Consider the following 18,777-nt stretch of genomic DNA (forward strand, 5'->3'; position numbering starts at 1 on the left):
AAGAGCATGAGAAGAAGATTAACATTAAATAGGGATGAGAGATGGGAGGGAAAGGGAGAGAGAAGGGAAATTGCATGGAAATGGAAGGAGACCCTCAGAGTTATACAAAAGTAGATACAAGAGGAAGTGAGGGGAAAGGGAAAAATAATACAAGGGGGACAAATGAATGTCAGTAGAGGGGGCAGAGAGAGAAGAGGCGAGGGGAGGGAAGGGGAGGGGGGATAGCATAGGATAGGAAAGGCAGCAGAACACAACAGACACTAGTATGGCAATATGTAAATCAATGGATGTGTAACTGATGTGATTCTGCAATCTGTATTTGGGGTAAAAATGGGAGCTCATAACCCACTTGAATCAAAGTGTGAAATATGATATATCAAGAATTATGTAATGTTTTGAACAGCCAACAATAAAAAATTAAAAAAAAATTAAAAAAAATAAAAATTAAAAATAGTAATTAAAAAAAAAAGCAATAAATAGCTTATAAACATTGTAATTGAATGAAACGAGATGAGTAAGGGTTAGAAAAGATTAAATAGCTCATATCTAAACACTGGAAAGTTTAAATCTTGATAAAGAATAAAACTTATAGATTGATTTTATGAATTCAGTAGGGTGGTCCCCCCAGAAATGAGTTGCTACAATCTCATATTTTTCATTCCCTTTTAAAGGTAGATACTTTAGATAGCACATCTACTATCTCACCTCCCAATCACTCTTCATTGTGAAAGAAATAGTCCCCATCAATCAGCTGGAGCTGTTCTCCTCTGAAACCTTCATTTTATCAGTCACACTCTCATGTCATGTTGTCTCTCAGATCCCCAGTACCTTTCCATCATCTTTGTCCCGATTGATCCTCTTTCCATTAAGTATTTTATTTTTTGGCACCTGGAAAATATTGTCCTTACTAGTCTCTTTGCTTCCAGTCTTAACTCTTGTTTCATTTTCTACTCTGCAGTTATAATTTTTTTTTTTGCCTAAAATGCCAATCTGTTCCTTTCTTACTCAAAATTCTTTAGAGTTTTCTTATCAGCTTTGATTATACTTATCATACTTCATAGCATAGATATGAACACCTCCAGGGTCTGACTTGGCCTCTGCTATCATTGTCACCAATAGCAGTCCTTCACCATGCTCTAGAATATGCACCAAGTCTACTAACCACATCAAATGCCTTGTAACTTTTCAAAACTCTAATATTTCATAGTTCTACACATACTATTCATTTTTCTGGAATGTAAAATCCACTATACCCTTCTTTCATCTTCTGATACTTTCTCAATTTTCAATGAATAAGTCATTATTTGAAAAGAATCTTGTGATTCCCTCAACTGGAATTATTTGCCTTATTCCAGGCACCAAGGATCACTTCATCCTCCTGGAACACAAAAAATTCCAAGTGCTGAAATGCTAATGCCCTATGGACATTGATCAAGTAATGTTTAAGGAGTTTGTTGGATGTAGAGCATAGCTGCCTTACTCTGTAGATTGAAAAGCACAAGGTTTATGTCCTCTGCTAGGTTCCAGAGCTTCCTGAGGGGAAAGCTCCATTTGCCCTTTGTAGTAATTTCCTTGATAACACAATCTTATTGGCTTCCATCCTTTTTACCTTCAACCTATCTGTTTTCTTAACATTTAAGGTGGTTTCTTGTGGATAACAGGTAGTTACATTGGCTTTTTCATCTACTTTAACCATCTTTGTCTTTTAATCAGTATAATTAGAACATTCATTTTTAAAGGCAATTATTGAAATGTTGGAGTAATATCTGCTGTTTGTAATGCTTTCTATTTATTATGGTTGCTGTTTGTTTCTCTCCCCATTCCCAACTTTTTCTGATTTTTTTTCTGTTTTCTTTGAGCAATTAATGATTTAATTTTATCTCTTAGTTTATCAGTTATACTTCTTAATACAACTTAATGGCTAGTGTTGAATTTACATTGTAAATTTCATTAATTTAAATCTAACTTCTCATAATACTATAAATACATATAATGCACTTCCCTATAAGAAAGTATTATTGATTTTTCCTCCAGTCACTTATTACATGCTGTGATTCATTTCACTTATTCGTATGCTATAACCACCTACTTAATTGTTAAAATTGTTGTTTACAAAAAAAATATTCTCTTGGATAAATTAAAAGTTTTTAAAATAAAATGAGTCACTTTAGTTTCACTTATTTAATTTCAAAAACTTTGTGAATCTAATTTCCTCAATAAAGATTTTTTTTTCTCTCTCTCTCCATTTCTTGAAGGGCAGATTTATTGGAAATGTATTTCAGGAATTTTGTTGCTGTGGGAAAAGTCTATTTCTGCTTCAATTTTGAAGAATACTTCTACTGGATATAGAATTATAGGTTGTTGCTTTTTCTTTCAATCCTTTGAATATTTCATTCCACTGTCTTCTTTCTGTCATGATTTCTAATGAGAAGTATATTTTTATAATTCTTATCCTTGTTTCTCCTCAGTAAGGTTTTACTTCTTTTTTATTTTCATTTTTTAAAATATAAATTTGAGATTTTCTCTTTGGGTTTTAGCAATTTGAATATGATGTGCTATGTGTTTTCCATTCCTGGTGTTGTATTGTTATTTATCTTTTAAGGTTTCCTCTGAGATTCCTGGATTTGTGGTTTGGTGTCTGTTACTAATTTTCATAAGTTCTCACCCATAATTATTTCATATTTGTTCTATTCCATTTTCTCTCTCTCTTCTGATTTTGATATTATAAATGCATACTATCAAATTTGCAGATTTTGATATTATCCCATAGTTTCTGGATGATTTCTTCTGCTCGTTTTATTGCTTGCTTGCTTCCTTCTCTACTTCCTTATTACATTTCAGTTTGATAAGAATCTATTGACACACTTTAGTTCACTGATCACTCCTCAGTCATAATATGTTTACTGAAGAGTCCATTTTTTATTTCAGTGCAGTTGCTTCAATTTCTAGCATTTTCTTTTTATTCTTTCTTGAGTTTCTATCTCTGTTTACATAGTCCCTCTATTCTTGCAAGTTACTCTATTCTTTTTCCTTTAAAGACCTTAGCACATTAAATTCACTCTCTGAATCCCAATATCTTTGGATTATCAAAGCTTGACACATGATTTTTCTCTTTAGACTCTTATTTTTTTAACATTTATCATGGTTTTTGATTAGGTCTTGACATATGTTAGGCAATAGAAACTGAGGTAAGACAGACTTTAGTGTAAGCATTTGTGCTCATCTGGCTACTTCTTGGATTGTGTTTAAAGTCTTCTATAGTTACAACTGCAGAAGGCTTTAACTCCCTTTTGTTTTCTTGATTTTGAGCACCTTTTAATTTTGTGTTTTCCCACATCTATTTCTTACATTCTATAATGCATTAATAAAACATACCAGAGCTCTGTTGCTTGATTGTAAGTTGTGTAGGACAGGGGGAAATTCTATAACCTTTTGATCAAGATTAATACTAGTCTTGTCTCAGTGTCAGAACTCTTACAGTTGTTGCTTTTAATGTAGTAAAACTTTTTATTGTTTTCCCAGACTCCTACTTCAATTTTTAGCTGCAGAATCACAATCTATGTCCTTGAATCTCTGATCTCTGTTGACAATGTTGCACCCCCCACCCCTCATCCCAACATAGGAGAGATAGAAAGCCTACATGGTCTCAATGGATATAAATCCTCTCTTCTGGCTGGTATATGGTCTTTGAAAGGATATGTGGAAGTCCCTATCATTTAGAAGGAGGTTTCTATCAGATAAGAGCCTGTTACTGGTTTATTTGACAGCACTTAATCTTACATCCATCTGCCAAGGACACAAAAATCTTTCTTTGATCACCATTAGGAGAACATGGTGGGATTTATTAATGTAAATAAATAAATAAGTGCCACAAAATATTGGGCATTCCCCTAAGATATGGCTTTAAAAAATTTGTCTCACCTACACAGTCTGCCTACAGCAATTTTCAGTTAACATTCAAGAGACCCTACCATTTCTTGGCTGTAGTCATTACTGATCCAAATAATTAGATCTTATTTTCTATATTTCTTTGATTGTGATTTTTTCTCCAGTGTTTGAAGTAGAGTTATACCTTATGGTCTCTGTTCTATGATCATTCAAATTTTAAAAAAAGTATTTTAGAATTCTTTGTGTTAACATAGGAATGGTGATTTTCAAGCTCTGCACAGAGATGGAATCACAGGTCTTTATCTGCTTCCTACTCTAGCTCACTTTACATTCTCTTACCAATATTTCCTGAGATTCCAAATAAACCACTTAAACTCACATGGTTAAAATACTTAAGCTCATTATCTCAGTCTCTATTTTTGAAAGAAGTTAATCTAGTATCAACATGAGACAATTTACTCAGAGAAACAACTCTATCTTACCCTAGACCACTGCTGCAGCTAAGAAAGCAACAGATACACATTACATCCTTACATGCCTATCTTCTACCTTTCAGAGAAAATGGATGCTGCCTAGAAATTAAGAGGTTTTGTTTTTCCAGTACTAAAATTTGAAACAAGGGCTCTTGCTCAGAAAGAGCTCTACCACTGAGCTAATTCCCCAGAGTTTTTTAAAATTTATTTTGAGACAGGGGCTGCCTAAATTGCCCAGGCTGACCTTGAAAGTGTTGTCAGGATTCCTAACTTTCAAGGAGGTAAGATTAGAGGTGTGTGTGACCACACCAGATGTCATTTAAGAGACTCCTATAGTGAAAGAAGTACCCTTGATAACTATCACTCATATTTCATAGTGTGACTCTAGAAGGTCTGTTTCTATGCAATTCTAATTTTGGGAATGTTATTTATGGTATTTTATATGTGTGAACTAGAACTGTAAGACACATCAGCTGGCATTCAGAGTTGAAAATCTAATATGATTTTTCTTATTTTCCTTGAAGGATGAGACCCCCTTTCAACCTTGGTACTGCAGGACAGTTTCAAATTTGATCATCTTCTTAAAATAATTTGTCTAAACATGAGAGTAAAAGTCTAATTCAAATAAATCTGACATAATTTTCCTATGTACATGTATGAAAACATCACAGTGAATCCCACTCTCATGTGCATCTACAAGAATGGGGTCTTAACTAGAATAAGATATATTACATTCTTGTATAATTATATCAAAATAAATTCTACTATTATGTATAACTAAAAGAACCAATAAAAAGTCTAATTTGGTCTTCCCATCCATTCCTGAGTTGCAGTAATTACTGGTTGAAATTGATCAGAGAGTTCAACAAGTACTGGTCACAGGTTAGGACTCAAGTGATCAAAGGGAAAAAAAATTAAACAGATGCCTCCAAGGGTCGAGAGGACTTCTTGCTCCATTTCTCAGAAATGTGAACATTGAGGTATGCTTCTTCCTTGATGTTGGGTTGTACTTAATTGAGCTCATCAGAGTTGTCCATAGGCATATTATATTCAATGTACAGCCCTTCCAAAATTCACTCTCTGCTTTCACTTTGATCATGGTCAGAGGAGTTTGCCTTTATGTGGAATCTTAAAAAAAAAAAAAAAAGGTTAAAATTGAAATGTAACCACCATTTGACCTAGCTATCCCATTCCTCAGTTTACACCCAAAGGACTTAAAATCAGTATATTCCTGTGACGCAGCCACATCAATATTTATAGCAGCTCAACTCACAAGAGCAAAACTATGGAACCAACCTAGGTGCCCTTCAACAGATGAATGGATAAAGAAAATGATACACACACACACATAATATATTACTCAGCTTTAAAGAACAATGAAATTATGGCATTAAATGGTAAATGGATGGAGCTGGAGAATATCATGCTAACGAAATAAGCCAATCCCAAGAAACGAAAAGCCAAATGTTCTCTCTGATATGTGAATGCCAATTCACAATAAAGAGGGAGGCTAGGCAAGAATAGATTTACTTTAGATTAAGTAGAGAGGAGTGAAGTGGGGAGAGGAGTATAGTAAGAATAGTAGAATGAAACAAACATTACCTTATGTACATATATGACTACATAACTGATGTGATACAAAATGTACAAGCAGAAAAATGAGAAATTATACTCAGTGTGTAAAAAACTCAAAAGGAGACAGAGGCAAGGTGCAGAGGAAAAATGGTTAAATAGCAAAATGGCTGCTAATCTGAGCTGCTGGCTTTATTTATATCAATAGGTTTCATTAGGTCACAATGTAAGATGTTTTGCTTATGATTAGATATGTGATCCAGCTAAGCATACATTGGTTATTTTAAGAGTTCCTGGGAAAAACTGCAGAGTATTCCAGCAGTGGGAAACAGGGTGTCTATTTTTCTACAGGAGTCTGCTCACCAGAGAAACACTGTTCTGAATATTCCCACAGTCAGAACCCTTACATCCATTTATGTATGATATATCAAAGTACATTAATGTTTTCTACTGCCATGTATAACTCATTAGAATAAATTTTAAAAAGGACAAAAAATGTTTAAAAGCATATCTCTGGTATAATCCTTTCAGTGAATCTGTGATTTTTAATAAAATTGTGATTTTCTGCCTCAAGAATTAGACTTCCCTCCTGAACTCCCCCAAAGTGTTTTGTGATTCATTACATAGTCTTTGTGGCAACAGAACCTGGCATTTTGAAGCAAAATGACATGTATATTAAGATAATAATTAGGCTTTTAGTACCCAGAAATGGTTACTTTCTGCCAAATTGGGCAATTATTTAAACCAGATAGAGACTAACATCAGTACTAGTAGGATTCATTTCTACTTCCGAAACTTCAGACATCAAATACAAAGAAATTCTTCCTCACACTAATGAATATAACTCTTTGGGCATCACCTGTATGTCCTACAGTTCAATTCGGTTTTGATACTAACTGTATCCAGAGTTAGCATCAGACCTTACAGGTCAAAGGCTCATTCTGCAAGACTGTCCCTTCTTCAGATGCTAGTCCAAATCCATGTCACCTGTATAGTTGAAATTCATGGGTTACCTAGACCTTGTCTTCAGGTTTAATAATTTGCTAGGATGGTTCACAGGACTCTGGAAAACGATGGGTTGTGGAGCTTCAATGATTTCTGTGGTTGATGCAGTACTTTGAGGTGTTTATTAGACCAGAAGCTCTCTGATCTCTGTAGGGTTTTTTATGGAGGTATATATATATATATATATATATACTTGATCAAGTCATCGGCCATGGGTGATTGATTCAATCTTTAACCCCCTCACAGCTCCTTAGGGCTTGGGGAGTGGGGTTGAAAGTTTTGATCCTCTAATCATGTCTTGGTCTTTCCAGAGATCAGCCCCCATCTTGAAGCTTTCTAGGGACTCCCAGCCACCAGTCATATGTGTTGCTTACTACAAGACACTCATCACTCTGGAGATACCAAGGATTTTAGAAGCTCTGCAAGGAGCTAGGGCCAAAGACTAAATATGTATTTCTTACAATACCACAGTACAATAATCACTTTTCCTCATCCCTTCTTTAGCACTATCTCTTTTATTTTTAATATGGTTTTGAGACTTGAACACTCAAATGTCTTCTATCACTGTTTTCTTCCTGAATAAATATTCACATCTTTTTATTGTAAGAAAAGATAAAAGAAAAGACAAAGAACAAAAAGTATTTCTCTTTTAGAAGAATGATAAGAAAAGTAATCATAGAACAAATAACATTTTAGCAGATCTGTGCAAGAACCAAATGAGTGTTTAATGCAAACATCTGGAATAAGAACATATTAAGAAAAAAACATCAATTCCAGATATGAAAGTGGAAATATGGTTAGGAAAGTTTCAGAAATGTTATTTTAAGTGGGTGGCTTAATCTATAAGATGATAATAAAAAACAATGACAACTCTGTGTTCAGGAATCAGATTTGTTCCTTTTTTCCTGTTCTCCCATCTTTTTGATTTAATAATTTTCTATAATAATATTCTTTGATTTCTAACTTTATATGCTTTATATTTACTATAAAAGTTTTGCTTTGTGGTTATTTTTGAGTTTTAAAAAATACAGATTATACTAATAATAGGATATCTTTAGATAATGACGACTTAACTTTGGTTCCATAAGAAACCTTTATACTTTCATGCCATCACCTGTGATACTTTTGATGTCATAATTTATATCTATTTTGTATATTTCTTAACCTATTTTTATAATTATATTTGTAATTATATATTTTATGTACATTATAGTTATTATATTTTACTGTGCCTTTTACCTTCCTACTAAATTTATAAGTGATTTACGCCCGAACATGATGGTATTAGTGTATTCTGAGTTTGTGCTTACTTTTACAGTACTTAATTTTATCAATATTATATATTCTCATGTTTTTCATTACTAATTAGCATCCCTTTTTTCAGTTTAGAGAACTCTCATTAGCATTCCTATAAGATACTCTCTTAGGGCTTTGTTTTTCTAGGAAAATATTTAGTTTTTCTTCTATTACAAATGACAACAGTGCTGGGCACAACATTATTGATTTCTTGTTATTGTTTGTTTTCTTCAACATCCTAAAAAATTCACTCCACTCTCTAGGCCTGAAAGAAATTCATTGCTTACCTTATTCAAACTATCTTATGTAGTTTTCGTTTCTTTTTCCTCTGCTGTTAGGATCCTTTTTCAGTCTTATTTTGACAGATTATAATTTGTGTGGTTGTAGGTTGTTGAGATTGAATCTGATTGGAGACTCTTGACCTTCCTTTACCTGGATATTTATATCTTTCTTCAGATTTGGAATATTTTTGTTATTATTTATTTAAAAATATTTTCTACTGCTCTTTTTCCAGTCCTTCACAAAATTCTTTGGCTAATATTCCCTCTTTGGTGCCAATCTCTAAATTCCAACAACATTCTTCATTCTTTTCCATTGTTTTCATTGTTTTTTTTTTTCACCCAGTCTTTGAGATCACACATTTCCCCTAATTGCTCAATTCTGCTACTTATGTTGTATAATATATTTTTACTTTCATTCTGTGTATTTTAAACTGAGAATTTTTCTCTATATATATTTATAAACATGAATATATGTATTTATGCATAATTTTTGTGGTTTGATATGTACATATAATTTTCTGTTTATATATGTTAGTCTGGTACTGGGGTCTATTGTGGGTCTGGTCTTACTTGAGTTTGCTGGAGCAGCTCTGGTCTCCTAGTTCTTCGGGGTTTGAGGCTATGGAGACCAGTATATAGCCTGTGTCCACTGATGTTGGTTTGTAGGATGAGTGCACAGGTGCTGGTTTAGAGGATAAAGCCCCATGGACTGGCATGGGTCCTGAGGCCTCAGAGAACACCACATGACCAGGGTATACAGCATGGTTCTGAAGTCAAGGTTCATGAGAGCCCTCCGGAAATAAAATTTACTGGGACAGATCTAGATCTGGAGAATCCAGAATCCTGAGGCTGGCCTGAAAGTTTTTAAGGTTCAGTTTTGTAGTGTGTAACCCTGTGATTCCCAAGTGCCTATTTGGTGTTTTAAGCAAGGAATACCAAGCTGGTGATAGGGAAGACCTAAGACTATTTCCCCATGGGCCTGTGTAGACCTAATTCCTGTATCTCTAAGGGCAGACCTAGAGGTTGAATCTGCAGGGACTAGTCTGATAACTAGGATCATGTATGTCCTGAAGTCTGATTGTATAGGAATTGGGTTGGTGCTGAGTTGAGCCAAAAGTGTGGAGCTGCTAGGTACTGTCCGGTGTTGGGTATGGACTGGAGCCTGGGGCATCCATATTTGGCCCAGCATTGGGGTAGCTTTGAAGATACAGTTCATCAGAGAGTCCTGTAGCCTAAGGTTTTGAGACCCATCCTTGCACCAGGTTGAGCCTGGAAACTCAGTCTGTAGGTACTAACCTGGAGTTTAGGGTAATGGGGGTCTTCCCTATACTAGATTTTACTTGGACAAGATGAAGCTGGTGATGATATCTGAGGCAAAGTTTGATATTCACACTCCCTCTCCACTTCTAAGAATATTTCTCTCCATACTTTGTGCTTGGAACTGGTGGAAAAGTGACATGAGTAATGTAAAACTGTCTTTTCTACACTTTTAAAGCAGCACTTTCTATTTCTGTGCTATACTCATATTCTGAAATCTTTTGCCTCATTTATTTAGAACTTGTGAAGGTATTTTTAATGGTAGCTATTTGTTTAAATTAATGTTTCTCTGGAGGATGAACACTGGAGTGTCCTATTCCACCATCTTTCTGAAATCATCCTTGCAGTGGAATCGTTTTGTCAAATTGTGGAATGGTTGTGTTAATATGTTAATGTATTTATAGTCATTCAATGGCTGTTTCAATATTCATAATAAAGAAGGAGAGTGGCTATGGGGTATCTCAGCCCAGCTAGGACTGGTTTTGTCCATACAAATGCACGATTAATTGTACACATGACTCCTTTCCCTCATAGTACACATACAATAACAAAGTCACTGTAAGTGTTCTTCAATATGAATTATACTGAGGAATCAGAATTTCATTTGAAAGAGCATTTACTATGCCATTACTAATATTTTTGAAGAATGCAGGTTACTTAAGAATGAGGTTTTTAAAATATTTATTCTTAAATTTTAAGTGGACACAATATCATTATTATACATTTATGTGGTGTTAAGGATCAAACCCAGGGCCTCATGCATGCTAGGGGAGTGCTCTACCACTGAACCACAACCCCAGATCCCCCCCTTTTTTAGTTTGTTTTTTAATTATTATTTTTTAGATGTAGTTGGACACAATACCTTTATTTTATTTATTTTTGTGTGGTGTTGAGGATCGAACCCAGGACCTTGCACATGCTAGGAGAGCGCTCTACCACTGAGCTACAACCCCAGCCCTGAATCAGTTTCTTTTCCACTTAAATTTTTCCTACTTTTCTAGGTAGAACAATTAAGAAACAATTACTACTTCTTTGAAGGACTGCCAATATTACAAAGAAAAAAAAAAACCTTATGCCATAAGAAGTAATCAAATATTTAGTCAGAGGAAGTAAGCTTTAATGACTTTACAGAAATTATAATTAATGAGGAGGATCAACTAGTTTATCAAGAAATTTCTGTTCTTTCAAAATCATTCTGAGCCCTAATTCAGCTTTGAACTGAAATTTTTTGTCATTCTAGCATAATTCCAATACTGGTTGGAATGCTATCTCTGTTTCACACACTTCAGCCATGAAATTGTATTACTTAATTTTTGTTTCACTCTGATTGACTCCTCCACAAAGTGTTATTTTGAAAATTGAATGAAAATTCAGTAAGCAGTTTAGATCTACAGGACTCATTTTCATCATTTAAACTATTTTCGAAGTAATGAAATTGAATAATTAATAATAGTTTAAAAATCTACTGAGAAATGGTAAATTAATTTTTGAAATCGATGGGATCAGACATAAATAATTTACATTTATCATCTCTTTCTCATAAAACTTAACAATGGGAAACTGTCTTAAATAGAAATAGACTAGGTATATATAGCTTATGAAAAATGGTTGATTACTCTAAAGCATGCACCCTAAATTGTGGTAAATTTATTATTATATGTGTTGTCTGCACAAATATATATTATAACACAATATGAAAATATAAGTCATTCATCAAATTACTAGCAAACCACTTTCAGACTTTATGGAAACATGTAAGTTAAACATTCAAACTATGAGTCCCTTCCAGCCTGTATATTAGAGAAGACAGTTATCATTGCCACAATCAGAATAACATCATTTCATATCCAAGTCCCAGTGCCTAAAAGTGTCTTGTGGAAGCATATGAGGACTGAATATATAGTTATTTTGAATTTTAAAGGAGGTGTATATAAGAGAATTTGCAAGTGAGAAACATAATATATTCCTGTGGTGCAGACTGCAGTTTACATCTTCCTCACATCAGCAATTTAGTGAAAAAAATCAGCCAGTGTTTCAACATGTAAAATTTATTTGTGCCTGGCAACATTAACAGTTAAGCAGGCATGAAATAGCAAGTAAATTCGAATTTAGGAAAATCTGAAAGCCACAAACACTTTGCTATTTTATGGTTCTTATACAAAAGCTAATGATGACTGATCATATTTTTCCTCTTTTCAGGGGTATGGTTGTATAGTTGTCTTTATTTACTATAACCATCATGAATGCATGTGCTATACAGATTATTTCTATTTAGTTTAGGTAAATAACTTACATGACTTGCAGAAAAGTGCTTTTTTCCACAAAGACTAGAAGACATTTTAAATTTCAATCAAAATTTATATGGGCAAAGATGAAAATGTTAGTCAAGTGAAATCTAGTTTAGATGAATAAGTTATTATATAGATATTAAAGGAAACATTCTAAAATTAAATATATACACACCAATATACACTACTTTGAAAAGGATACATTTTAGATGTTCAGCATAGGAAAGTTTTATATTAACTAAGCTGTTGCCAGAAATCTACACTTAAATCAAAACAGCTGTATGAGTTTCATTTTTTATCCTAACATCCAATACAAACTTTCAAATCAACAGTTTCTATTTCTTCCTAAGATTTTCTTTTATTGTCCATGTTTCTGCTGTTTTTTTACAATGAATATTTTGTCTTTGTCTTTTAATATGCAAGTTTTAAGCTCATAATTTCTTTTAATTTCAATTGCTTTATTTTTCTCTTTGTTATATTCTGTTTCTATTTCTCATGAGTATACTGACGTTGACAACTGTCAAAATAAAGTAAACTTCAGGGGAAAGAGTTAACTTCCCTGAAATTTTATTTTTTAGGACTATGCTGAGAAGGAGAATACCATAGCAAAAGCTCTGGAAGATCTGAAGGCTAATTTTTACTGTGAACTCTGTGATAAGCAGTACTATAAGCATCAGGAATTTGACAACCACATTAATTCATATGACCATGCTCACAAACAGGTAAGAATTTTTTTTTTCATAAAAAGCTGACATTTCTTAACTTGAATAGTAGAATGTAAAATATGAATATATATTTTATAATTTTTCTCTGATCTCTAGTTTTTAAAGATGTTATTCTGGGATGAGGTTTTGATGATACTTAGCAAAATATATTTAAAAAGCATCATAAACAAAGTTTGAAACCAATGACTGATGTACAACAATTTCATTTAATTGCCTTTTCATGAGTGTTGGTGTCTTGAAAACAATATTATACAAGTGATGATTGTCTAAATGTCCTCAAATGTACTAAGTGTTAAATATTTAAATCAATGTTATATTCATCAAATGTAAATACATTTTTATACATACATGCTTGCATTGCTTAATGATGAGGGACACATTCTGAAAAATGAGTCCTTCCGCAATTTCATCATCAGACAAACAGCCTCATGTACTTACACAGGCAAAGACATCTACAAAGTCACTGGGCAATATAATCTTTTGGGACAGCCATCAGTTCGTATGCCATTCATCACTGACAAATTTGTACAGCTCCTGATTGTAGCTCATTATAGAAAGCAGTTTAGATTTCAACTACCATGGAAACATAAAGAAATAGAAATCTGTGTGTTACAAATGGTCCAGGGTTATGGATTAAATGAGTATGTAATGTGTATAATGTAGTTTGTTTTAATGTTCTTGCATTTTACTGTCAATTGTAAATCTAAGATTGATTTTGTAACACTGTATAAAGATGCATTTAAAATAGTGATTATGTTAGACATGAAGTTAATATAGATTTCATTTTTCTAGTGTGCTTTATGTTTACCAATTCAACTTTGATTTTGTTGTTGTTGTTGTTGTTTGTTTTTTTGCTAGTGATATGATAGCGTTTTTTGCTTTACTTTAAAGCATTTTCTAATTTAAGCATCACCTACAAAGACTGACTGAAGAACTCATTTGGATATAAATGAAAGGCATAGCTTTGACCATCCCATAAAATCAGATTTATTTAACATAAGAAAAAGTAGGGGGAAATGATCACATTTTTCAATGCTTATAAATGAATTGTGGGTATTTTATTTTGCTATCAATTTTTCATAATAACTAAACTGTGCTTTGGGGAGGATGTTGAAGGGAGAAACTAGCCTTTAATTATGTAGTGATTAATTAATGAACATTTAGCTTAATGATCAGCCCTTGGCTTTTTCTCCTGGTATGTACTAGATCTACTAGCACTCTGGCAATGTCTAAATAAATAGAAATATAAAAAATATTCCTTTCTTACTAAAAAGGCACACATATAAATTTACCATTGCTTGGTTTGAACATTAACATCCATCAGGAATAGTATTGATTTTTTTCTAAATTTGTTGGCATTAATTTTATAAACACACAAAATAATTCTGCAATGTGTTGCTAGGGTGGCAAATCTGAGAAAGTAGTTCTCTTGTTTTTTTCCTAGGAATCTGAGAGCACAAGATATGTTGTTACACATATGTTTCATTAAGTAAAGTAAGTATTTAGAAATGTATATGTTTGTTTAAGAGTGTTTTAATAGCTATTAATATGGTTTTCAATAGATTATAACATTTTAGTTATAGGGTTTCATAAAGGTCAAACTCATTTAGGTTATCCTGAGGATCTTTATATTTCCTTATTCTTTTAAACTTGGCCTACTATATATTCTATACAAATAAGCTAAGGGAATTTAGGGGGATCCATCTTGTTATTTTGAAGGGCCAGAGGTTCACATTTGAAAACTCTCTGAGGCATCAGGCCAGATAGAGAGATACACTTCCAAAATGTTCTGGTAGATAGCATTGTTACAATTGATCAATTTGTCATGAGATGATATTATAGTAGCTTAAAATGTGTAAAATCTATATATTCATTATGTCCCTTCTCTTCAGGATAGGGGTACATCTTTGAGGGTGTTTGGCTAGGGAATTCTCTCCCTTTAAGGAAAAAATGTGTCACCCAATGACAGCTATCCATATTTTTAACACCTGATTCCAAAATCCTTGGATACTTTCAAGAAGCAGAAACTGGCTGAGGGTGGACAATTTAGAGTATTATTTATTGAAAGCCTAAGGTTGGGATACTTTAAAAACAAATAAACATAGAAAAGTTTACCTACTGTCTGATAATGCCTTGACATAACTCTTGAAAATTAGGTTTTATTTAGGATTAAGTTCACTAAACAACCTGTCTGCATATGAAACAGCAACAACAACAATAAAAGAAATGCACAAGAGAAATAAATGTAAAGTCACTCTGTGAAAGTTGATGGAGAGAGCATAGAAATAGCAATTTTGATTTCTATATATGTTTATTTGTCTCTTTTTCTAGCTTTGGGAAAGTTTCTGTAATGATTCCTTTGAATAAGCTTTCTATCCCTTTGACATTCTCAATTCCTTCTTAAATCCCTATAATGCAAAGTTTTTGTAAGCTTCCTTCAATCCTATATATTACATTTTTTCTCCTTCAAGGCTGCATTCGCAAATAGCTGGTCTTTGAGCTCACTAATTCTTTCTTCTATGCAATCTATTGCATTTTTAAATTTTGCTTAGCATATTTTTCATCTCAAGGATTTCTGTTTTTAAATTGCTTCCATCTCTTTTTTAAAGTTTCTTTTTTGGAATGTGAACTATTTCTCTGTGTTTTCTTCAGGCTCATTGTATTTCCTTAAAACAGCTGACTTAAACTGAGTTTCAGCATACTGTTTGATATCTGATCTCTCTATGATCCTTTATTTTGAACTTTGGCTGAGGTCATGATTTCCTCAAATCTCTTGATATGTCTTGGTGTGTGAAGTCAACTGGGCACTAAATGATTAAATTTTTATTCCAGTCATCATAATCTGGCTTTGTTTATCCTGCCTTTCAAAAATTCTAAGCAGGCTGCTCTGCTTGTTTTCTTTGAGCATGTATTCACTTCAGCATGGGATGATGACTTATATACAGGTTTGTTGGGAGTTCACCATTGATGAGTGGTCACTGTTTCAGCACTAGACGAAACTCCAAGATCAATTTGTCCCACCACCATCAGTGTCTTGTTTAACATGAACTTGGGAATTACCTAAAAAGTGCAATCTATTTCTATAAGCTTCTTAAGGTAATTACTGGTATGGTTAAGCAGTACAGGATTTGTTTTCTGCCAGCATTTGGCAGACTCAATATGGAGGGATGTACTCCATGCCCCTATGTCATGTCTGTGGCCACTGATTACACAATGCTGTGTTTTGCACTGAGCCTACTATAGTCTACCAAGTCCAGTGCAATACCAGCTGGAACAACCCACTGTCTATGGGATTGCCTACAGTTAATATGGACTCAAGACCCAGGAACACTGCCATCAGTTAGGGGAACCTGGCACCACACCTGTTCCAAAGACTTTGTCCGCAGACACTGATCTGAGGATAGGAGCCATTAAAAGCTGACCAGTGTTAGATTTTTCCAGCTAAGCACTGAATTCCAAAGCAAGTCCTAGGCTTACTATACTGTCCAACTCCTAGCAAATCGAGTCTTGCTCTACAGTATGGTGTCTGAGATTGGTAAAGACCACCAAAGACCATGCTAAGCTGGATTACACCTGGATCTAAGTCTCAAGGATGTGCATAGTCTTAGGAATACATCTTTGCCCATGCTATAGATATTGGTGATGCAGGCTAAACCCCAAGTACATCCTATTATGGTGAAGAAGTCTGTCTGGTTCCAGAGCAGTTCTAAAGGCTTTGTCAATATAAGTATTGGCTTGGGATAGCTGTGCTGTCTAAGGTTTTTAGATGGTACTTCACGACAGTCCTTTGGCTACCATGGCTGACACTAGCTGGATGATCCTTGAGTCTCACAGTCACAAGGATGTGCACAGTCTCTGAGATTTGAGGGCTCCCATGACCACTCATGGCTGGCAATGATGCAGGTCAAAACCTGAGTCTGTCTTGACATCATGCAAGGCCCTTTGATTTCTTTTTGTTTCAAGGTCTTACTGTGCTAGGACCAAACACAGAATTGCAAGGCAAATTTCTGTGCTATCTTTCATGCCCTTCTCCTCCATAGGTGGAGTCTTATTCTACTCTGTGCTGCCTGCTGCTGTGGGAGGAGTGGTGAGGTTTACTTTGCTCTTTAGCTAACAGTTCCAACAGCTCAGGCCACAGGCATTGGCACAGAAAAGCAAATAATATTATTAACACATGTAAAATTCAATACTCTGCAAAAAAAATGACAGTTTAAATGCAATCATTATTTTCTCTATGTACACAAAAAGTTGATTTATTATTTTAAAACATAGTTTTACATAATAATAAACTCAGTATTTTAACGTAACCATATCTCCCCTTACCTAGAACAGTATCACATTATACCCACTGACCTGGTTTAATTTTTATGTGTCCTCCCTTTGGGTAATTAATAATATGGTTAGAATATGTATGTTTATTGGAAAGTAGCAATATTTTTGGACATTTGATGAATGTGGAAGTTTAAAGGCAATTAACTAGCAAGCCTCATTTTTCTTGCTAGTTATATATTTATCCAATCTCTGGAATGTTAAAGGAAATGTTATTTTAAATATAAAAGAACATATTGTTACTATATTTATATGTATCCATGAGGAAATTAAAGAAACATATCTTTGCATGTGGAACAAATTCATCTGAAGAGTCCAGACACCTATGTATCTCACAGTAGCTCCATCAGTAACTGCTTTATGGACAGAGCTTTTTATTTAAGTTCTTCAGAGCTCTATTTTTGTGTCTATACACAGAGGATTTTGTTGAGGTGGTTTTCTTTGGCCTGTCTGGATCACAATTTCTAGAATTCAAAATTGTCAAGTGTAATAATAAGTCCTATGCATCATTGTAAATTATCCATATATTCTCAATTGCACACCTTACAATTGATTCTCTCGTGTGAAAAGATGAATAAAATAGTTTCTAGTAAAGTTATATCATTCTGAATTCTAGTCACTGAAATTATAAAAAAAAAAAGATCAGAGAATCAGCATCAGGTAAAAGAAAAGATTTTCCTCTAAACCATTTCACCTGTTCATCTGCCTTAAAGTAAAGCCACACAGTGTCTGTCCTCTCACCTGGCAGCCTGTGGGCAATTCAGAGCTATTTTCGCTGTAAGAGATTTGTCATACTGGTGCTATGAAGAGATAGAAAAGGGAATGATTGCCTTATTGCTACTGTCCCTCAAACATCTTGATTTTTGCTTTAGTGGCTGCAATGTGGCTGAAATACTTCCCAAAAGGCACTGAAGTGCCCTCCACCTCAGCAAGTCAGGATTTAGTACCTTGCTGCTTGCTGTTTTGTTCTGCCCCAGAGGAAGTCAAGGTCAGGCTGGGTTGTTGGAATGTGTTATTCCTGCAGGGACTTCTACTGCTATAGAAATGGAATAGCTTTATTCCTCAATTTGAACATTTACTAATAATTTAAACTGCTGTTCAGCGATAGGACACTGGAGAAATGAATTACTTTTTGATATTTTTGTGTAAATATTCACCTGTGGAATAAAAGCACATATCAATTAATGGTTAATTTAAAATGAGTATACACCACACACACACACACACACACACACACACACAATAAAGTCACTTCAGATATCTTCTATGAGATATTCATTTAGTTGTGCTTGTGTGCTGTGTAGTTCAGTTTAATTGTGCTTTTTTTCTTATTGTTTTAACAAATTACTTTGAATTTTTTTTCTTAGAATAAAGGAAGAACATATCATTCGCTCCTCTAGAACCTCCAAAACCTCAAATGATTGTCCCAAGTATGCATATATCTATATCATAAAACATAAGTCATCATTCTACTGTTCTCTTTTGACATTTCTTATTTAAAGCCACTCATGATTCATACAGCACTAAACTTCAGGTTTTGTCTTGAGTTTTCACCAAACTTTGGATAAAAATAATAATTTCTACTATCTGAATGGTTGTCATT

General features: G+C 33.9%; 1 protein-coding gene across 1 annotated transcript in view; it reads left to right on the forward strand.

The window, feature by feature from the left end:
• The window catches only part of Znf804a (zinc finger protein 804A), a 295,321-nt gene that overhangs the window by 211,377 nt on the left and 65,167 nt on the right, over nucleotides 1-18,777 (forward strand). Inside the window, exon 2 of the mRNA XM_015481056.1 lies at nucleotides 12,699-12,842. Coding sequence (XP_015336542.1) covers nucleotides 12,699-12,842 — 144 coding nt within the window. The remainder of the gene's footprint in view (nucleotides 1-12,698; nucleotides 12,843-18,777) is intronic.

Source organism: Marmota marmota, unplaced genomic scaffold, assembly GCF_001458135.2.
Source record: "Marmota marmota marmota unplaced genomic scaffold, marMar, whole genome shotgun sequence".
In the NCBI taxonomy this organism is placed as follows: domain Eukaryota; kingdom Metazoa; phylum Chordata; class Mammalia; order Rodentia; family Sciuridae; genus Marmota; species Marmota marmota.